The sequence below is a fragment of the Misgurnus anguillicaudatus genome, chromosome 22, assembly GCF_027580225.2.
Source record: "Misgurnus anguillicaudatus chromosome 22, ASM2758022v2, whole genome shotgun sequence".
Lineage (NCBI taxonomy): Eukaryota > Metazoa > Chordata > Actinopteri > Cypriniformes > Cobitidae > Misgurnus > Misgurnus anguillicaudatus.
Genome location: NC_073358.2, coordinates 37,529,308 through 37,552,761, shown reverse-complemented (window position 1 = coordinate 37,552,761; position 23,454 = coordinate 37,529,308). Strand labels below are relative to the sequence as shown.

Below are 23,454 nucleotides of genomic sequence, written 5' to 3'. Positions count from 1 at the left end.
TATATAGTATTAAAAACTATAAAAATGTAAACTGATGTGTCAAGTTTTTAGGGTGAACTACCCTTCCACTTGAGCAATAGCAGGAAAGTGCAGGATCTCTTAAACCTAAATAAAATTAAATCCTAATTTCTAATTTTGAAGAAATTAGTCTTTTTACTTCATTCTGTTCAAAACTTTTTTTTGTACATATTTCCTGTATTTTCTGTTTGTATCTTAATAAAAAAGATTGAAAAATAAATATGGATGGACATTAAAACTTCTAAAACAACAAGTCTGGTGGTGGTGGCCTAAGACTTTTGCACAGTACTGCATATTTACAATGTGTTTAGAAACAATTCTCTGAAATGACTTTACACAGACTTTCAAACATTACCCGTGTTATATCATAAATCATTTAAAAAAGTATTATTCATGATTTGATGAAATATAGGTCAGATTAAAAAAGAAACACAAAGTTTATTTTGTTTTTTATACACCAACTGGTAAGACTGCACACTGGCAAGACAAATTCAAACAGTTTTGGAAAAAAAGGGTAAAAATGGAAAAATACAGAGACGTTACATGAATCAGTATACATAATAAGGAAAACATCAACTGCTAATAATCATCTATAAATAATTAATACAACATTTATATATGAATACAAAGTTCTTGAGGAAGGATTTTATGCATGTACATGTAACTGTTAAGGAAAGACATGCATGAGACACACAAAATAAAAACAGAATTCAAGTTACATGTGTAGTTTTCCTACTGCCCTTTTGTGCCCCTGTTGGATTCATCCTGATTTTTAGAAACATTAGAGACTCATGGAAGTGCACATTTGTTATTTGGAGACGGATACTTGGACACTACTGTATTATATAGGGTTTTCCTGAACTAGAGGGGAATCACAAAATAGACTTCACAACCACCTACAGTAATATCCAGTATTGGATTGTTTAAACAAAAAAATCTTCAAAAACTTCTAAGGACTGGGAAGGAAAACTCAAAGCAATTTCTCTATTATGATTTGTATGCTATTAATGTTTAGACATTTATGTACTTCAAATGGTCCTTCCTCTTTGAAAAATGTGTTTCTTTATCTACATAGTGCATTTAATGTCAGGAAGAGAATATAAAATCTTTTTATCATTGGGGAAAGTGTATTGTTTGTAGTTTCATGTGCATTTTCCTCATACAGTACATTTTCAGAAGTAATGAGCTCTTAACAGCAGCTAAAAAGACTAATAATGTTTGTAATGTGATGCTCTCCCTCATCTCCATCACAAATTCCATCAGGTTTTGTACCCTTCTTGCCCTGCATTTTATTTTTTTTAAACAATTGTACAAGCACCAGTATTGTTTCTATATATATCATATTTTAAAACACGTTTCCTTTTCATGTAAAACAAGTACAATAGTTTGAAAATATATTGAATAAAGGCAAATCATTGTGCGCATGATTTGCCGGAGGAGAGGTGCTGAGAATCTATGGAGTCCCATTCGATGTGGTTAATTTATACAGCACCATTTGATCTTCCCTGAGGTGTCTCCCACTTCCTGATTAATTGAAATATTCCAAAGTAGTTATAACAGATGGATATTGGATTCTCTGTAGAGTGTGTGTGTGTCTCAGGGGACTTGGGTAGATCTTGCCGGTATGGATGATGGAATCAAGATGGAAATGATGGCTTCGCTCTTTGATATATGAAGACTACTTCCCTCGAACCTTGGTTTCAGCAGTGATTAAGGGTGAGTTGACCCGGAAGGATGACATCCTTGCCCGTTTAATCCGATAGACGTCTGGAGACGGTGTGCCAAACAGACCATCTCCTGACCCTAGATCTGGTTCTGTTGGAGGAGAATAGAGTTGAGGGTACTACATTGTATAGTGGCAGACAACAGATAAGTGATAAATAAGTCCAGGGGTGGCGAATGTCGGCCCTGGAGAGCCGCAGTCCCGCAGAGTCCAGCTCCAACCCCGATTAAACCTCACCTGTTTGTAGCTTTCTAGTAACTCTTTAGGGCTGCGTCCGAAAACTTGGGCAATGACTTCATAGGCATGAAGGCAGCTCAGAGAAACGCTTTCGGACACACTTCAAAGGCAGCGTGTTTTAAATATAAACAGAGAGTGCCTTTGTGATAACTAATCACATATTTGAAAACTACAATACTAATTTCTCGCTAGAAATGCAATTAAAAGGTGTAAAAAGTGAAAATAAAAATGTATGTACACAAAATTTGTGCTCCAGCCGCTTTTTTGGCCGCCATTTTCTTTTTTTGAACTCGACCAGGCTCTACCAATCACATTCCCCATACGCGCAAACGCATAGAATTGTGGGTCAAGATCTCAGGAGTCAGGAAGTAAGGCTGTTTCTCAATATGCGTTCTTCGGTGATCTTGGGTCTTTGTGTCCTCGCTCTACGTCATCATTAAATGTCGAAGTTCAATTCCAATTCTCAAAAACGCAAGTACAAAGGACGCATGAAAATATCCAGATGTGTTCTTGATATCAAGGATGCATCGAGTGCAGACTTGCGCGCTGAAGTCGCTTTAAGCACCAGAAGTCATTACGGCAAAACAATGGCGGAGGTCAGGTGATCAACAGGAAGATCGCACACATCTAAATTCTCACAGGTGCGTTCAGTGTTCTTGCGACATTCTGAGTTCGTTCTTCCAAGGTCGCCTGGCAAGACCGATCTCCATGAGAACACAAGTTCGTTCTTTGCGTTCTTGGAATTGAGAAACAGCCTAAACCTAACATTGGATTCGGACATGCCTTGATGCATTCCTGCCTTGGAAAGGTGCCACAGAAGGCAGCAATTTAGAGTATTCGGACGCAGCCTAGATCTTGATTAGCCTGTTCAGGTGTGTTTGGGTGCGTTCTCCGGAAGTCACGTTGCTCGACCGCATACGTCATCAAGGTTCTCACATTTCAGTTAAAATACATTAGAAAATTAAGATTTATTTCTTTTAAGACATACAGTAATTTAAGTTTCATTCTTACCTTGAAATGTAACGGTTGCTTTTCTGATATATTGACCCCAAAATATATAACCTTGATGACGTATGCAGTCGACCAACGCGACTTCCGGAGATTGCACCCGAAAACATGTTCGGGACGTGTCCGGCGGAACTGGCACGAATGTCCACCCTAGTTGAATTAGAGTTGGAGCCAAACTCTGCAGGACCGCGGCTCCCCAGGACCAACGCTCGACACCCCTGTGATAGTCTATCGTTTAGTACATGTTTAAAAATAGTGACACGTCAATGTGATCACCTTTAGACTGTTTCGAAGAGAAAGGTGATATTGTTAAAATGCCACGGGTTGTTTTGTTGGGTATTGATGGATCCCCAATCAAATGATCAAGTGGCTGAAGATCTGTGATATTGGTTCAAACTTGAACTTGAATTCTCATCACCATTGGGCCCTTATGAAAGGCACCAAAACTTGGGGATATTGCATGGGGGCTTTTTTGTAGTAGAATCTATTACTGTCACTGCAAACAGGGAAGTGTCTACGTGTATAGCATTAAAAATAAAGTCAACTATTGTATGGGAAACAATCTGGCCTTGGAAATATTTTGGAGTCTATTTTGATCTCATTTTGGCAACTCCTTCCTATTGGTGGTCGTCTAGTTGGCCAGTAGATGGCAGGAGATTGACTTGCTAGCCAAGGGGAGGAGGGCATTACCTGGCCAGATGATCGCCTCCAGCAGCTGCACCCTGCGAGCCAGCAGCTCTAAGTCAGCCTGCAAGTCTTGGAACTTCTTCAAATTTAAGTCCTATTCAAAAATCGAGAGTTTTGACAAGCACGGTGGGTTGAGGGGCTTATGGATGGCAGGTCAAAGTGCGCTTTCCTGAGTACTTGGCCCCTGTCCTCCACCACACTTTGATCACTTTCCAAAAATGGTGTGTGTGCGGGGTAGACGTATAAAAATCTGTGACCCCCCCGGCCTACGCCCTCCATACCTGACCCTACGTCTGGCCTCTACTCACCATGGATACCGATCATAGTCTCGAGGATTAAAACCCTCTCGGCTAAGATCTTCAGGGCCTCGCGGATTTGGTGTATCCCATCCCCCTGTGAAGATAGATACAGCCGTCATGGTATTGAGCACACAAGCCAAACAAAGCGGTCGCCAAGATGCAAAGTCATTCTGTTAATCTATTACATTAATTTCAAATCATTACCACAGTTAGAGGGTTAAGTTCTCAGCTCCAGTCGCTACAAAACTCCAGTTAACTACACAAACCGATTAAGATCTGACTTTGTTTTCATTCGTTTCTTCTGGCCATGCCGTAAGTCTTGACAAAAACAGCATGCGTTTGATTCAGGCCAGGCCAAAGGCTCTTTAGAGCAAATCAAGACCAAATGTTCAATCCAGTAGATTTGAACATGCATTTAACATTCCCAGTAGACTCAAACTATGTTATTTAAAGACCAGGAGGTGAGCAGCTTTGTTTAAACTAAAGCAACGTGCGAGTCATGCACAATTGTACTCGGTTGACTACACGCACACACTTTAGTCTACAGTCTGCTCATCTCAAGGTGAAATATGCCCTTACACCAAAGCCACCATCTTAAGCTCACATTGAAGACCTTTCTGTTTGATTTTAAAAATCACATAAATTGAAACGTATAAATAACCTAATGAATTCAGATTCTATGTGGACATCAAAAGCATTTTAACCACAGACTGTAGCAGGTAATGCTTATGATAGTCCAATGAGCCCCTGAAGGTTAAACCACATATTCAGAAGCAGTGTTGGGGGTAACGCATTACAAGTAACGTGCATTACGTAATAATATTACTTTTCTGAAGTAACGAGTAAAGTAATGCATTACTTTTTAAACGTACACATTAATACTTAATGCAAGTTACTTTTTTAGTTTAATTAATTTGATAAAAAAATATGTACTGAATTAAAATAAACGTAGTCACATTATGCATTCTATGCGTACACGCCTGTGTGGGAACATTTTGAGTCAGAAACTGAGATGGCAGGCCAGATTTCGACATTTTTGTTATGAAATATTCAATTTCTGAATACAAAACTTTTCAGTCATTAAAAACACCTGCAAGGCCTGAAAGAGATCAAGCCTCAGCCAAGAAAAAGTAACGCAAAAGTAACTAAAAAGTAACGTAAGCATTACTTTCCATGAAAAGTAACTAAGTAACACAATTAGTTACTTTTTTGGGAGTAACTTAATATTGTAATGCATTACTTTTAAAGCAAAAACACTGTTCAAAAGTTTGATTTGGTATAATTATGTGGCTTTGATTGGCATAGGCCTAATGGGGTGTACACACCAAACGCGAATTCAACGATTTGTGCGAGTAGACTAAAAAAGATGTTAACTCGCGCAGGGCGATGCGAATTGGGTGGCGCAGTTTGCGTGAAAAAACACGCTATTCACATCAAACGGACTTTACGCAAGTTGAAAATATTCAACTGAAGCGAAAAATTGGCATGACACGAAGTTAAATCCCACGAATCATCTATAGCGAGGAACGCGATGCTTCGCGTTTGGTGTGTACGCAGCATTAAGCAATAAGTCACGTACACACTACACAACAGTCCAAAGCTCAAGCACACATTAAAGACAGTGTTATTGATGAACAGATGTGCACTTGGGAAAGAGTAAGATGTAAGGTTAATGTTAAAGTTAGTTCCTGTGAGAGCAAAACATAGTTCATCTATTCAAATACAACAATAAACCATACATCATATGGTTTCTCTTATTCATTAAGAGAACAAGTATGGCTTTAGTCCAATATCTTTCTCCACGGTATAAGGAGTGCTTGGCCTCAAATTAATAAATGCAAAAAGATAAATCTCCGAGTTGTCTTTTGGTCTTTGTATGTCATGTATATATCTCTAAGGAGTCTACATACAGCAGAGAAGTTACACCAATAGAATTTTGATCTATTTGTCTTATGATTAATAACACACACAAAAAAACATTTTCCAGGGTTTGCAGTAAGTCATGTTGTAGGGCGACTGCAAAATTTAAATATAACTATTTATACTAGCCCAGTGTTACTAAACTCAACTGGATGGTTAGTTGTGAGTTGAAGATGCAAGAAAGAATGCAAGCCGTACAATGACGTGGGAACATGCAGCAATGCATTGTGGGACACTAAAGGATAGCTGTATCCACCAACACACCCAAACACATACAACATCACTATCCCTGCAGATGATATAATGAAGCATATACACAACACACATTAGCGTGCATTATTGCCCCCCCCCACTCTTTTTGTTGGCTACTTTTCACACGCCCCACATTTAAAATAAGGTTATAACAATAATAAAGTGTTCCTCATTGTCGTGAGAGCACAATAAAGCAAAGATTTATCTCTTTGTGTGTTGGGTATATGCCAGGGCTGGTAGCTAAGAGATTGGTGGCTGTGAAAGGCAGCCATGGAGACAGTGATGAGCAGGAATCGGACAGCTTTAGAGGACAGGGGAAACACTCAGATACAGCCCCAACCACCAACCAATCACAATTCAACAACAATAACATCATCAATAACAGCACACCCCTCATTGCTAATCTGAGACTAGATCAGACACTCCCTTAGACAGTGCATAAGAGGGGAAACTGGTCCCAGATCAGCTGTAAAGGGCATCTGTCATTTATAAACATATACTGTATGGAAACAATATTATCGATGCATATTGATGATATAATGTGCTAACAGTGAGTACTGTAAGTAAGCAATGAACAGTGTGGAGCAAATCCTTACAGTGAAGGTTTCATTAATAGACGTAACAGACAAATTTGGTGATTTTTTTTCACACTAGATCACAATTTGCTTTCAATTGCTTATAAAAACTCCACTGAAGGATTTAACATGATCGCTGATGTTAAAAACACAGATGATGAGCAATAAAAATCCATAAATCAGGAACAACAAAAACACCACAACGTATGTTAAAATCTCTTACGTTCAAATCGCTCTAGAACAACGATAAGCAGGCATAAGGGAAAGGTGATTACAGAGAAAGATTATTCCTGAATTAATGCGGATCAACCACTTCTCGACTTCTCGTTGAAATAATTAATGCATTTTAAACAGTTTTTAAGTGACATATCCCAGAATGGAATATGAGCTTAGGGATGAATCATTCCAAATGTTCTTTCCCACACTCCCGCCTGGAACGGTTTAGTGGGGAATAAATGTGCACCTGATGGGTGCGTCTTACCGGAAGACCTTTCTCCCCTGGCTCTCCTTTGGGTCCCGGTTCTCCCTATGAGGAAATAAATTAGTCAAGAATTTCACGGAATAATACGCTTCTCGGAATAATTGTGCTTTTAAGTCCAATAATAATAGTTAATAGTAGGAGAGTTCAGCCATAAATGAAAATTCGGTCATCATTTACTCACCCTCATGTTGTTCCCAACCCGCATGAGTTTCTTTATTTTGTTGAATGCAAAAGAAGATATTTTCATAAATGATGAAGTGATGCTACCCATTGTCTTCTATAGTAGGATACTATGTAACAAATACTATGGAAGTACTGCCACCTGCGTGTTTAGCATCATTTATCAAAATATCTTCTTTTGTATTTAACAAAATAAAGAAACCCACACAGGGTCAAAACAACACGATGGGGAGTAAATAATGACATTGTCATACTTTGGTGAACTATCCCTAAAGAAAAGTGAAGTGCAGTCTGGATGTAATGCAAAAATCTTCTGAAGAATGAGGTAAAAAATTGGGCATCTTACCATCTCCCCTTTGAACCCTCTCTCTCCTGGATATCCGAGAGGTCCCTACAGGGTCAAATAATAATGAGGGATTAAATTATCTACACAGAGTGTGTTGCATAGTGAGTATGGTTTGGCTTGTGTCGTGTTTTGCACTCCTCTCTCTCCCCGTTCTCCCTTCGGTCCCACTGGGCCTTGCAAACCAGGAGCTCCAGGCTTTCCCTTCGCACGCAAGGAAAGAATGACAAGATTAAACACATACACACTTTCACATGAGTGCTACCCTCCTGATAAGCTTATAGCTTACAATCTGTCCGACGGGTCCTGGGGGTCCGCTGGGTCCTATCGGTCCTGGGGGTCCTGCATTGAACAGATATATTTGAATAAAACCCTTTATAAAAAACATCTTCATGCTGTACATCCAATGCTCATAACACAACACGCAAGGTGAATAATATTATGATTCTTATTGTGAATTCAATGTTTGGTGCCACTGCAACACGTTGCAAATTCCCATTTTTTAAATATGACAATACTACTCATTTAAAGGTCCAGTGTGGGTTTTTAGTAGCATCTAGGGTTGAGATTGTAAATGGCAACCAATCGCAATTTCGAAACGCAAAGAGAAGCTACGGTAGCAGCCACGGGACAAACATGCCGTCGTCTGATCAATCGTAGGGACAAAAGGCGCTCTGTAGAACCGTTTGTCTGTTTAGGGCCACTGTAGTAAGAAGACGGCGACGTCAATGTAAGGAGACCCGCAATGTATGTAGATAAAAACGGCTCAATCTAAGGTAATAAGAACAATACAGTTTATTTTGTGAGGTCTTTATACACCGCTGATAATATACTCATGTATATTATATTACATTTCTGTCAAGAGATCCTTCGAAAAGTTACACATTCAAAGCTTGTATGGCTATTCTAACAGTAAAATATTGTAGGAGCAATGGAGTGAAATATTCTCATATCTGCTAGAGAATATAGCAAGAAAATATTTAATATTTTTTTATAGATAGTTAATAGTAGTGTAGAAGAACTGATGTAGAAAGCTGAAACTTGTGTAGCCAGAATTAAAAAAGGCCCTTTCCATAACTTTATTTAAAGGTGCAGTGTGTGATTTTTAGAAGGATCTCTTGACAGAAATGCAAAATAATATACAAAACTATATTATCAGGGGTGTACAAAGACATTTCATAATGAACCGTTATGTGTTTATTACCTTAGAATGAGACCTTTTTATCTACATACAAAGAGGGTCCCCTTACATGGAAGTCGCCATTTTGTGCCACCATTTTTCTACAGAAGCCCTTAACGGACAATTTTTTTCACTAAGTTGTCTCCGACGATGACATGTTTGTCCGGTGGCAGCTACCGTATCTTCTCTATGTGTTTCAAAAGCAAGGGGTGAGCAGTGGACTACGCCGTTGGTTGCAATTCGCAACCTCACCACTTTATGCCGCAAAAATTTACACACTGCACCTTCAAAATAAATAATTCAATCATAAAACAATTTATATTAGTGATTGAAAGTATTAGGGTAAAATCATGACCTCATAACTGCAGCCTGGTTTAGTACAGGATGTATGATTGCTTAATCATTGCTGAACCGTAGAAATAATAATGTACATGTAAAAGATATATATATATATAAATATTCTCATGTATCAGATGGTTACTTGTGCTAAATCCTCTGGAGGTTAATCTGTTCAAACAAGGCAGATGTTAAAAATCACTTCATAGAGGAAAAAGGGGCCCCGGTTTCTTTTAAAACATATTATTCCCATTAGGCATGATACAACGTTTTTGTACATCCAAGACAGTCATATTTTATCTTATACTTGACATACAGTGCTGTGCAAAAGTCTTAGGCCACCACCACCAGACTTGTTGTTTTAGACGTTTTAATGTCCATCCATATTTATTTTTATTTTATTAAGAAACAAACAGAAAGGAAATATGAAAAAAAATAAAAAATTAAATTTTCAGGACTAAATGTCTTCTTTAGGCATCGGTGTTTAGTGTGACCTCTGTTGGCACTAACAGAGCTATTATAGTTTATCAATATGGCGGAACAACATGGAAGCCTCCTTGGACTTACCCGTTCAATGTAAGTAAAGAGAAGAAATTCTAAGCTTACAAAGAAGAGTCAGATTACTGGCAGAGGTCATTTGACACCAACAAGGACATATTTATCAATAAAGACATTGATTTTGATTAATAAAACACTTAAAACCCTACTTTAAACTGCTTTTTAAAGAGACTGAGAAATAATCGCAAAAACAACAAATTTAATTGTGGCATGATGGCCTAAGACTTTTGCACAGTACCGTATATTATCAATAGCAGTGGCAGCCAGTAACTTCTTTTTTTCGAGGGCGCTTGATGTGAAGTTCGTCACAACATGTATGTGGTTCCTTTTTTAAAATGTGTTCGGTGTGTCAAGTGAACCTGTGTGCAGACGTGTCTAAAGGTTTATGATAAAAGAGACGCTCGTGTTTGCCAGATACTCGGATAATCTCATGCGTAATCAGAGTTTACTGTTAAGGGAGTGTCTTGGGTGTATTTTGTCTCTTTTATCATAAATGGTTTTGACACGTGTGCAGCAGGCACTTATTTTGACAAAACACGTGATGCATACAGGATCTCTCGACACACAGAACACATATTTTGAAAAAAGGAACCACACACATGACACTCTGAACCATAGACTGTAAAAAAGATGGACGACGCCTGTTCGCTCTCTTCCATTGGTGAAAAGTGAAGCCCCCAGTGTCCCGATATGGCGCTGACATCTTGGGTCTTGAGTCTGCGCAATAGCGATTTCGGGACCAGTCATGCGCAGTAGTGAGCAGGAAGGGAAGGCGCGAAGTCAAAACCCCGCCCTCGCTCTCGTAGAATGCGCATATCACACGATTTCACAGCTGTCAATCATGACGTGACACCACCGTTTTTATATCATTAAATAACTAACTAAACACAAACCTATTTTAAAAACAAACATTTGAATTTACATCAGCGTGATAAAAACTACAGTGAATGACAGAAACCAGCTTTGGAAAAAAGATAATTGAAGTGTAATTAATTATTTTAGTTGGTCTCAAGTCCCATTGATTAACATGGGGAGCTTTATGACCTATACTGGGACCGGTCACTGGGGGGCGATCGAGACGTTTTGGCTTCACTTTTCAGGGCTTGTGCGGCACGCTTGCTCTGAACACTTATTTTGAATTGGCGCCCCTCGGATGAGTAGTCACGAACCGCCACTGATTAATAGTGCAATCCATTGCTTTTAAACAATAAGCAAATCAGAACAGACCAATGTAGTGAGGCAGATTTAAATTTCAAATATATGAAAGAGTACATGCCAAAAGGTGCACAAATTACAGCATGAGAAATAATGGTTACATTTTATAAAAGTGAAATCAGCAGTCTGTGAAAAGCCAGCTAAAGAAATGTATGTTTTTTACATAAAATTTTATTTCATATTGACTGAGTATTGAAATCAATAAGTTATATATATATATATATATATATATATATATATATATATATATATATATATATATATATATATATATATATATATATATATATATATATATATATATATATATATATTTTATGGCACAAAAAATTGTACAGTGAAAATAAGGCAAATTCACTTCTGTACACACTCATTTAAAATAATTCGCAACTAGCACAATGCAGTACAAGCTCTACAGATGATCAGATTTGTCATGTTTATCTATGGTATACACATCCAATAATAAAGGTACAAATAAAGGTATATTTTACTGACCTGTGGGTCCAGGTGGACCTGGTGGTCCATGTGGAGGGGTCAGTCGGAGGTCAGGGAAGTTGTTATGGAGGAGACTTTCTTTTTTCAGGCCTGAAATATGCATATGTATAACAATAATGTTTTAGATGTTTAATGATTCATTTAGTAATTTTTTATTTGAGTAATAAGGGTCAAAGGTCATATCATATAAGAGCCACTTAAACCTTGAAGTGACAGTCATGGTAAGAAATGATTATATCTGCTTGGCTGTAGATGGCGATGTTTAGACAAGAATGAACAGTGATGTAATCACCGAATTTGAAGCAGATTGTAAAATATTGCTGCACTATAAAATTGTAATGTGTTAATGATATTGGTTGTGGCATTTTTATGGGCTGGCTTTTAAATGTCCTGAAATAAATTAAAAGAATCACCAGACAGAGTATTTTTTTAAAGTAACATAATGATTTTCTCTAAAGTTTTTATCCGTGCGACGTCAGTTTTCCCCCTATTAACCTTCAATCCTTATAATCAGCGTTCACATTAATAAAAATATTCAGCCCCTTTAACTACAATAATTTTGGCTTAATCGTCTTTGTAGTCTTTAATATCAATAATGCTTTGTCTCCTCAAGATAACACATTCACTGGACATATTATTGTTTTTTAACAGATGGCAATATTCCCACAGTGGGCTCATGATACATAATTTATCAGCAGGTGAATTTGCTGCTGTGGCGTCTATAGCTGCAAGGTTTCCTCAAGCTTTGCAAACAGGAAACTTCAATAAAAACCTTTAATTGCCCTGATTAAAGTAATGGTGGATTTACGGGAATAAAGTTTTCAACTAAGTTCTAATGAAGTTTTAACGCCTTCATTTCAAATTCTTAAACTTTATGAGGGGTCTGGACTGACTTGTGTCCCCTTTAATGGAGAGCAGACATAAAACCGAGTTGGGGTGAAGTGCCAGTCTTCTTCAAGAGTGACGAAACACGTACTTAAATATTATTGCGTCTACTCCCTCATGCTTAAATCTTAACTGAGTTTACGTCTCAAGGCAGCCCTAACTGCGCGCACACGTACTCTCCTTCTCTGCCCTGCTGTTTTGGCCATGCACATCTGGAAGTGATTGAATGACATCAGAATCAGACAGACAGGTCTTTTTTCCCAGCATGTGACTATTGAGTCTAGCCTGTGTTACCTCCTGAAACCTGCCATTTTAATCAGCTGCTGAGAAGAGGAAAAGAGGTGCAAAAGGGTGGAAATATGCCCTCTTTGGTTTATATTTTTTTCTGTATGCACCCATGTTTTATTCTCTCATCTGTGGGCACAATCCAGCCAAAGCTTTATGTTGTTAATCAAAGAGGAAGTTATCTTCTTTCATTTTGGAAATCCTCTTTATGACTGTCATCATTGGCCACTAATAAAGTTTTGCAGGGACTTACTGGGATGTATAACTAAAGCAGTTAGATTGAGAAGAACAGACTACAGTATGTGTGTCTGTCTACAGGCAACTATAATCCATCTGGCTATATATTACAGCAATATACATCACACCTCGATTCTGGAGGTGTGAAAAATCAGAAGACCCACAAGGGACAGCGCAGCATGTGCATGTATTAGAGAGAGAGAGAGAGAGAGAGAGAGAGAGAGAGAGAGAGAGAGAGAGAGAGAGCTAATGTACATTATTACATTTGGGCTGTTGAATGCTTTATTCTAATTGGTTGAGAATTTTTTTTGCTAAAAACACATCTAACCTGTCAAATGTCTTAAAGGGGACAATTTTTAAAGTGTAAAATAAATCTTTGGTGTCTCCAGAGTAGGTATGTGAAGTTTTAGCTCAAAATACCATATAGATAATTTATTATAACATGTTAAAATTGACATTTTGTAGGTGTGAGCTCAAATGTGCTGTTTTGGGTGTGTCCTTTTAAATGCAAATGAGCTGATCTCTGTACTTAATGGCAGTGCCGTGGTTGGATAGTGCAGATTAAGGGGCAGTATTATCCCCTTCTGACATCACAGGGGAGCCAAATTTAATTTCAATGACCTATATTTTCACATGCTTGCAGAGAATGGTTTACCAAAACTAAGTTACTGGGTTGATCTTTTCACATTTTCTAGGTTGATAGGAGCACTGGGGACCCAATTATAGCACTTAAACATGGAAAAAGTCACATTTTCATGATATGTCCCCTTTAAAATAACCACCAGAGCAATGTCTTAGCAATGTCTGTGGTAACCGTGGTATAAGCAGAATATTTGACACCGGTCCTTTGAACCTGGCCCGTCCTCAATTAATTTTTACATTATATATAATACTTCATATTGAATGGTCAATAGAGGAATAGTCCGGTCAAGAAATTATGTATAAGTGAATGCCATTATATATTTGACACGGGAAGCGATTTCCTACAATCGTGTCTGTATGTTATTTAAACCAATGTTTCCCATCTATTTAATGACTTATTCAGTAAATAACTGTGTAGTGAGAAAAAGTAAATGTACAATCAAAATGTAATTTTACAAAATAAATATTAAAAAAAAAACTGTACAAGACCACTTCTCTTCACATCAATGGGTCATGATCACCATGTCACAGTTTATTTTGTGATAATGACCAGCCATGACTGCACATTATGCATTCAATTATTTGTATTCAGGCCAGCATCTTGTTCAGGTACAGAGGCTGGAGGTCCGGGGGGCCCGGGAGGGCCGGGGGGCCCAGGGAGGCCCTTCTCTCCTGGGAGGCCCGGTGGTCCCTGTGGACCTGAAGAGGAAGAAAATAAAAGAAGAACAGAAGCTTTATAAACTATGAGTGCACATGAAATGAAGAACACAAGGCTGTGTCTGCTCTTTTGAGCTATCAGATATAACAAAGCTGGGAAAAGTTGTCCTGTTTAGCAGAACAGGAAGTAGTGTGCAAAATGATAAATCCTTACATGATAAAAGGATTTTAAAGAAACCTATAGATAACTAGATATTTAAAGTCATACTGGGAAGTAAAAGAAAGATCAGACTTATTCAAATTACATTAAAGGGGTGATTCAATGGTATTTCATGCATTCTGACTTATTAGTTATAGAGTTGTTTCCTCATGCTAAACGTAGGCAAAGTGTCAAAAAAGCAGTTGGTCATGTTCCAGAGTATTTCTGTGCCGAATCCACTTCGCAAGGGTTCGTACAAGTTTCGGAAAGTTTTTTTCGATTACGGGTTCAGCTAACGTTTTAGGGGTTTCTATACGTATCACTTCTTTTTATGGGCACTTCTCCCAAAAACCCTGCCCACCCGTCAATCAGCGGGAGACCCTAGAACTTGCAAACATCACATCAAGCGACAAGCTTTGTTTAATTTCAAAACTCAACAATGGCACGAAAGAAAAAGTGTGTTTTTGGATATAAGGAGAAGAAAGCCAGCCTTATAAAAACAATGGATATAGTTTATTACCCGAGGTAGCGATGGAGTTTTGCGTGTGTTTGATTCGCTGGATTTCATTGAAAAGTCCCAACCGGGTCATGAGTTGCATGCGGTAAGTAAGACTTCTGTGTTATGTTGGAAATAGGCGCGTGCATATTATATAAATTACACGAACATGTAGTGAATCATAAGTTAAACATTGTTGTATAGTGTTGCATGACTCATACTCGCTCCTCCCGCGGTAGTAACTCCTCCTTCTTCATTTTTTCGTACGCTATCGGAAAGATTAGGTAAAGCTAATTTTTCTTTTATAAATCTGATTAAACTAAAGACTCTTCAGAGATATATAGGACGTAATACTACTCTATAGGTACTTCAGATTAACATTAGAAATGCAGAAACAGCGTGCGTTATGTAAGCTTTAAGTTTTAATACATGGCTCTGGTAATAAGATTTTTGTGTTTATCAATGCTCCTTTCTTCACGAAAATGAATTAAACGAAAAGTTTTAGGTATAATTTATACTGTCCTTTATACCTTTCAGACTGACCATATACACTACCAAACATTTGGAATTTCACTTAACATGATAGAAAACCTTCACTTCGTAATGCCCTGTCGGACAATTGGAACGTATCCCTTGTGTGTGGGCTGTAATTAACAAAAAGGGGGTTCATAATATCCTTGCACTGGACTCTAACAGGGAAAACTAGGAAAAGTCAAATAAACACTGTTAAATGCTGGAGCATATTAGAGACTCTGGTGTGTAATAAATTAAAACCTGGCGAGTGACTGCGCTGAGTCATACGGCTCTATGTTTGGATGTGTGCGTGAACGTGTGCATCTACAGAAGGTCTCACCAGCTGGTTTCTCGTTGCCTGTTAGTTCTGATTAAGTGGAAACCTCTCTTATATGTCGCAGCTGGTGCGCGAGATCAGCTGCAGAGAAAACCTTTGATTATAAAACATCTGCTTTTTCCACACAATCCTATCTTCAAGGTGCGTGCCCACCGCCAGCAACCAGCAACGGCAGAGCGACGCAATCTCGTTTTTCTTTTCAATGGAAGCTTGCCGACTTCCAGCGACACTGACCGTTGGCAACAGGAAGTTGTCACCCCTCCTTTTCAAAATGCATAGTGAAGCTATGGTAGCCACCACAGGACAAACACGTCATCATCTGAAGGGGGTCTCACACCAGCCGCGCAGCTCAGCGTCGTGCCGCTTCGAGTCGCAAACTGGAAGTGCACATTAAATAGCGCGAGCTTCGTCAGATAGCATCTACTTCAAAATGCTAAATATAGGTTAGCAGCCAATGTTAATCGTTAATGATTTGGGACAAATATGATGTTATTTAATGTTAAACTATGTGAGTGGCGCTGTGTGGCGCGACAGGGATTTGACCAACTTCCTGAGTCATAGCTGGGCGGCACGGACAGGTGCCACCTGTCAGCGCTGGTATGCGTATACTCATAGAAAGCAATGTGTTCCATTTTTTTTGAATGGCGCGGCGCTGAGCTGCACGTCCTATGTGCGACCCCCTTGACACAACTGAGTTACAAAATGGTCTTGTACACACTGCATATTAATTCGGTTATCACTTCACCTTTTAATGCTTATTCCTGTTCTGTACACACACAGTTCAGTAATTTACGAGACTGACAACCACATTCTACAACCGAATTAACTCCCGCAAAATGCAAGTAGCGACAACCGCATGTACAGAAACTCTGCATAGTGTGTACATAACCGAAACTGAACAACTAGTAGTTAATAAAGTGTTTAAATGTGCATCATGGACATGATGACAGGTCTCTCTTCTGAGTAAATAAATGCCTAGAAGGGCAAGAAGTCTTCTGTATGCGCGGTGCAGAAAATGACAGAGGCACGAGCGTTTGCTGACTAGTGTTGCCACATCCTGCACGAAAAAAACAGCGAACAAAAAAATCCAATAATAAACCTAAATAAATCCAAATGCTTTACCTCAAAGATCAAAATATCTGGACTGGCATTTTCACACTTTAAAAACACCAAAAACTTTATTGCTTTATGAGCTAAAAGCCAAAAATGGTTAAGGCCAAAACGATATGTAAGTACAAAAAAGACGAGGACCTGGCAACACTGCAAGACAGTGCGCTGTGGAGCAGCAGCCTAACAAATGTGTACAATACACAAAGCCAAGACGGAGATTTTTTGCAAAAAATAATGCTGTTAAATTATTAATAATTATTATTATAATAACGCTGTTATTATTAGTAGTCTGATTATTATAAATAAATAAGTAACAAAATGTTCCAAAATGAAAACAAGTCCCGTCTCATTTTCGTCTGACATCACTGTTTTCTTTTTAAATGCGATAATCATGATTATTCCTCTTATCAACAATTTAAATCTTAACAGTCTGTCCTTTATGTGTTTAAAAGGTGATGCAATGCAATTTTTTACTATAATTATTCAAAGAAATGAGGTCAGATGAGAGGAGGGGTAAAATTCCAATAACCTAAGTAAACAGTTTTCACTTTCTGAAAGTCACAGCCCAGGTCACATATAGTGTCTGCTGCTTATCTTTGTGACATGATAATTAAGTGCATAACAGTCTATTGTATGAATGTAAAGGGGATATCCTGTTTCTTTTCCACAGGAAGTACATGGATTGGTATTCAGCCAAGTCAGGGACAAAACAGTCACACGCATAAACACACTAGCTCAGAGCAGCACCTCAAACAAGATGATCACACCCAATTTCTCATTTCCGGTACCATCCTTTAGTTACACCAAAAGCTTGATGATGGTGCCATGATTTTTAGACATGTTACCATAGTAATACTATTTGTTGTAACACCACTGCACCCATTATCTTGGTGTACTACAGTGAGGAAAATAAGTATTTGAACACCCTGCCATTTTGCAAGTTTTCCCACTTAGAAATCATGGAGAGGTCTGAAATTGTCATCGTAGGTGCATGTCCACTGTGAGAGACATAATCTAAAAAAAATCCAGAAATCACAATGTATGATTTTTAACTATTTATTTGTTTGATACAGCTGCAAATAAGTATTTGAACACCTGAGAAAGTCAATGTTAAGCCTTTTTTGCAATTACAGAGGTCAAACGTTTCCTGTAGTTTTTCACCAGGTTTGCACACACTGCAGGAGGGATTTTGGTCCACTCCTCCACACAGATCTTCTCTAGATCAGTCAGGTTTCTGGCCTATCACTGAGAAACACAGAGTTTTGGCCCCCTCCAAAGATTCTCTATTGGGTTTAGGTCTGGAGACTGGCTAGGCCACACCAGAACCTTGATATGATTCTTACAAAGCCACTCCTTGGTTATCCTGGCTGTGTGCTTCGGGTCATTGTCATGTTGGAAGACCCAGCCTCGACCCATCATCAATGCTCTAACTGTGGGAAGGAGGTTGTTCCCCAAAATCTCGCAATACATGGCCCTGGTAATCCTCTTCTTAATACAGTGCAGTCGCCCTGTTCCATGTGCAGAAAAACACCCCCAAAGCATGATGCTACCACCCCCATGCTTCACAGTAGGGAGGGTGTTCTTGGGATGTTACTCATCATTCTTCTTCCTCCCAATACGTTTAGTGGAATTATGACTAAAAAGTTCAATTTTGGTCTCATCTGACCACACGGGCAAGTTTGGTGGCACAAAATAAAACGTAGCGCTTTTCTTAGCGGATTTAAAAGAGGAACTATATTTTATGGCGTAATAGCACTTTTGGGAGTACTTCAACTCGCCTGAAAAGTCCGCTCCCCTTCTCACTCTCATAATGGGAGAGGGAGGGAGTTACTGCGCCGAGTCGAAGTACTCCCAAAAGTGCTATTACGCCATAAAATATAGTTCCTCTTTTTTCTTAGTGATTGTATGGGTGGACAGGTGTCTTTATGCAGCTAACGACCTCAAACAGGTGCATCTAATTTAGGATAATAAATGGAGTGGAGGAGGACATTTTAAAGGCAGACTAACAGGTCTTTGAGGGTCAGAATTCTAGCTGATAGACAGGTGTTCAAATACTTATTTGCAGCTGTATCATACAAATAAATAGTAAAAAAATCATACATTGTGATTTTTTTAGATTATGTCTCTCACAGTGGACATGCACCTACGATGACAATATCAGACCCCTCCATAATTTTTAAGTGGGAGAACTTGCAAAATGAATTGCAAGCTGAAAAAAATTACTTTGGACACCACATGTACCTGCAATTATATAATCACCCATATATCAAATCATCTGCAGACAGGAATTTGTCTAAACTACAGTCCAGTCTTTTATCAATAATGCATTTCCCAGAAATCTATATGAAGACGTAAAGATAAATGGCAGTTCTAACAATTCAATAGCAAACATATGGGAAAAATAAGACGCAAGTATTGCATACATATCTCATGTTCACCTTAGATTGTGTTCATATGTCTGAGGAGCCCCACAGCAGGGCCCGGTTAGTGACCTAAATTCACTCAAAAATCTTTCATACCTGTGGCCATGTTACAACAATTACAACAAAACCTATATTGTTATCTTTGAGTTTTGGGGTAAGTGATATGCTAGCCCATGTGTGTGTGTGTTTTAAGGAAAACCCCAGCCCAGCACTACATGCTGTGAACTAAAAAGGATTTTTTACTGTGCGGTCCAAGCACAAATATTTTGGCAGTGGAATTGGGGCTCAACGCTGACTCTGCAGGTTTTCTACATAGCGTCTTATGGCACAAAAGTCAATGTGACGAAAAACCACACTGCCAGTCATAGGTCAGCACTCCACAAGAGAACGAAGCTCTGTTATTATAGGATACAGTTCAATAAATCAATGTACAACGACCATTTCTGGGATACTTTCGTACTGAAATACAGATATAGTCTCCATATGTTGTAACAGTTGGGATATTGCCATTCATTTATTAGCTTTTGGGGGAACTTGAAGTTGCTTCAAAGCAGTTTTACAAAGATAGTGCCTTGCTCTAGGCATTATATTCTTCTCTCATATAATTCTTAATCTATGAACACATGTATAAACATGCATTCAGAATAAATTTCTCTATAGAAATCAGATTATTAATGTGACAGCTATAGTATGAAGTAGCTCTATACCTCTTCTCCCACCTAGACACACTTTACACCTGCAGCTCTTTGTCGTGTTTCTTCCCAAATTCGTGACTTATAAGAAAGAGTTGTGTAGTATAAGAAAGCAGGTAATAAAGCAACATGCGCATCATTGATTTATTTTTAAATGTGCGCAGTAGCTTTATTATGGATTACTTATGAGACAACGTTCACTCTTTTTTGTGCAATGCTACTTTAACTTCATGAATCAATCTTTGCAGCAGTTTAGGTTCAGATATAGAAAGACAAATACAGTATGCAGCACGCTGATGCAAGGTGTGCAAACGCACGTGCGCGCGAGACGGACACGGAAAGTCATGTATACGCCGCTCCCTTTCACTCTACGTACTCTGCGCCGTCACATGCGTCTTTTCCATATGGATCACGGATCAACTACGATACGATTCTGAATCGATACGGAAGATGCTGTAATGATGGGCACCTCGTCAGGAGTTTTTAACGATGTATCGTCGTATCGATATTTTGAACAAAGCAAACTTTAGATGAAAACAAAAACAAAATTTGTTATTAAAGGAACACGCCCACATTTTGGGAATTTAGCTTATTCACCGTATCCCCCAGAGTTAGATAAGTCCATACATACCATTCTTATCTCTGTGCGTGCTGTAACTCTGTCTGACGCAGCCCCCGCTAGCTTAGCTTAGCACAAAGACTAGAAGTGAATGGCTACAGCTAGCAAACTGCTCCCAATAAGTGACAAAATAACCGTGTCAAACCGTGTACTGGGAACTATATTTTCAAGCGCTGCTACTTGGGCGGAGTGGTTTGCTCGCAGCACCCAAGAAGCCCCTGGTGAGGAGCAGAGAGTTCGGTCAGAGTTGTGCAAATCACTCCGCCCAAGTAGCAGTGCTTCGCTTTCTGAGAATAGAGTTCCCAGTATGTATACGGTTAAAAGATGGCTGTGTCTCATATGACCTTGTTATTTGTACACGGTGTGACTATACAGATCACAACACATAAATAGGAAAATGTTAGCGTTATTTTGTCACTTATTGGGAGCAGTATGCTAGCTGGAGTCATTCACTTCCAGTCTTTCTGCTAAGCTAAGCTAGCGGGGGCTGCGTCAGACAGAGCCACAGCACACACGGAGATGAGAGAGATATGTATGGACTTATCTAACTCTGGGGGATACGGTGAATAAGCTAAATTCCCAAAATGTGGGCGTGTTCCTTTAATAAAAGAAGAAGAATCTAAAAATAAATAATCTAAACCATGTTTACCCCCACCATAAAATAATATAAAATCTTCACAAAATGTGTTCATCACAAAAAGTTCTGTGGTTACTTCCATTTTTTGTTTTCCTTCATCATTACAAAACAAGCAAAGCAAAGCTGAACTAACATGAAAAAAAGTAGTTAAAGGCGGGGTGCATGATCTCTGAAAGCCAATGTTGATATTTGAAATCACCTAAACAAACACGCCCCTACCCCAATAGAAACTGGACCTTCTCTTGATAGACCTGCCCCACACATACGCAACCCAGGCAACAATGTTGGTTAGTAAACATGCCCCTTACTCCTGATTGGCTACAAGTGTGTTTTGGTACTCGGCCCGACTCCCTTTTCCAAAGTGTTTTCCAAAATCATGCACCCCACCTTTAACAGAAGAAGGTGGTGTGAAATTGATTTTTTTCAGAATACCTGGAAGACCGCTTGATCCTTTAGACCCTGGAGCACCTGATGGACCCCTTGTACCTGCTTCGCCTTTAGGCCCTGGCAAACCTCGAGACCCTGATTTACCTACATACAGAAATAACTATTTCATCTTGACAGGTAGTTCACAAATGTACACTTTAAAAAAAAGTTGGTTCAACTTAAAAAAATTTGTTGAAAGTTATCTGGTTGCCTTAAAATGTTTTTTAAACAGTGATAGCGGAGAGGACAGGAAAGTACAGGGAGGAGAGAGGGGTATGGGACAGGCAAATGACCACGAGCCGGGAATCGAACTTGAGTCGCCGAAAGCACAACATGTCAAAGCGCTGCCCACTACACCATCGGCTCCGACACCTTAAAATGTATTTAATTCAACATAAAAAAATAGTTGAGACAACTTTTTTTGAGTCAACTAATACTTTTAATTAAATGAATTCAACATTTTAGGGCAACCAGGTAACTTACTTTTTAAAGTTAGAACCAACAAATAGTTTTTTACAGTGTATAAACTAATAATGTGTGACACTTGTACAGTATGTGCATGATACTCACCATCCTTACCAGGTAAACCATCCTTCCCCCTCTCACCCTGTGGGCCTGGGACAAAAAAAAACAAAGGTTTAGAGATACATACTATACAGATTCTCCAAAGTGCTCACTTCTTTAGTTTATAAAGAAGGTTTGCAGTCTGCTAAGGTGTATTCCTGTCCCACAACAGACCGCCTGATCGAGTCAGTGAATGAGTGAGGTGTCTGCTGGCAGACAAAGTTTAAATAACACTGAGCTCATCAGATGAGATCATTATCTGTGACATCACTGCAGAGACACTTGCACAATACCTGATACAAAAACATAGTAACTGTGTAAAGAAATACAAATTCAACATCGAATAAAGTGGATTGTCCTTTTTAAGAGTAACTAGAAGAGATCCACAAACGTTTTCAATCTATATTTTTTCGCAAAAAGCTAACTAACTTTAAGAGACATAAACTTTAAGTCACAGACTGGAGGGAATCTCAGATCAGGAGCAAAAGTTATTTTGGAAAGGTTTATGACATCTTTAGTGTTAAGATGCTCAAAGTGTCTTGATCAAACTAACACATCCTGCTTGCTTAAACAATTTGGACAAGCTAAGAGCCAAGAGAACATCACAGGGTTTGTTGTCCAGCTGTAGACATGCTACTACTGCAGGGACTAAACAAACACGGTGTTATATTCAATCAGCAGATCGAAAGCTTGACATCTTACCAAGTGGTAATCAACGTACGTAAACAAGCCGAACATCTGAACACCACGCAGCTTAGACAAATTCACACACCTCCGCCTTTGCTTTGACCGGACCGTGAAATGCATCTGACTCTTGACCACCAAGCGTGGTCTGTTTGCAAACAAATCAGCAGTCATTGACCTGATTCACAACATCATTAATGCTCAGGAATCCATGTACCCGGATGCAGATGTATCATCTGGATGCAACTATGGCTTCCTTACTTCTACTGCTCTGACTTTTGAATGTCAACTTCAACCATAAACAGAAGTGAAATGTCCAGATGTTTCAGAACTGAACTCTTGGTGGTTGGAGAAAACCATTCCTATCAATTGTTTCCCTGGATCGTAAGTGGAGAGTTGAATGGTCAAATGTGCCCATTTTGGTAATCGCTTGTGACCATATGATGGCATACATCAATACAATCTCCTCTAGGCTAAGTTTTTGTTTCTCTGTTCGCATCCCAATCATATATGGCTCTGGGGCCTAGAATGGATAAAAGAT

The 23,454-nt window shown here is 38.9% G+C and overlaps 1 protein-coding gene across 5 annotated transcripts in view; it reads right to left on the bottom strand.

Annotated features, from left to right (window-relative positions):
- Window positions 1-431: 431 nt before the first annotated feature.
- The window catches only part of emid1 (EMI domain containing 1), a 107,679-nt gene continuing 84,656 nt past the window's right edge, over window positions 432-23,454 (bottom strand). Inside the window, exons 7-18 of one of the 5 annotated variants that reach the window (XR_008642985.2) lie at window positions 22,236-22,280; window positions 21,672-21,770; window positions 14,151-14,255; window positions 11,508-11,597; window positions 8,013-8,065; window positions 7,865-7,927; window positions 7,727-7,771; window positions 7,201-7,245; window positions 6,943-6,954; window positions 3,982-4,066; window positions 3,677-3,767; window positions 1,696-1,833 (exon numbers count right to left, since the gene is read on the bottom strand). Coding sequence is in view for 3 of the 5 variants with exons in the window: in XM_055199056.2 (XP_055055031.2) it covers window positions 1,697-1,833; window positions 3,982-4,066; window positions 6,943-6,954; window positions 7,201-7,245; window positions 7,727-7,771; window positions 7,865-7,927; window positions 8,013-8,065; window positions 11,508-11,597; window positions 14,151-14,255; window positions 21,672-21,770; window positions 22,236-22,280 (779 nt within the window). In the remaining 2 variants the exon portion in view is untranslated. Of the gene's footprint in view, window positions 1,834-3,676; window positions 3,768-3,981; window positions 4,067-6,942; window positions 6,955-7,200; window positions 7,246-7,726; window positions 7,772-7,864; window positions 7,928-8,012; window positions 8,066-11,507; window positions 11,598-14,150; window positions 14,256-21,671; window positions 21,771-22,235; window positions 22,281-23,454 lie in introns of all 5 variants that reach the window. The other 4 variants (XM_055199056.2, XR_008642986.2, XM_055199057.2 and 1 more) reach the window with 4 other exon arrangements.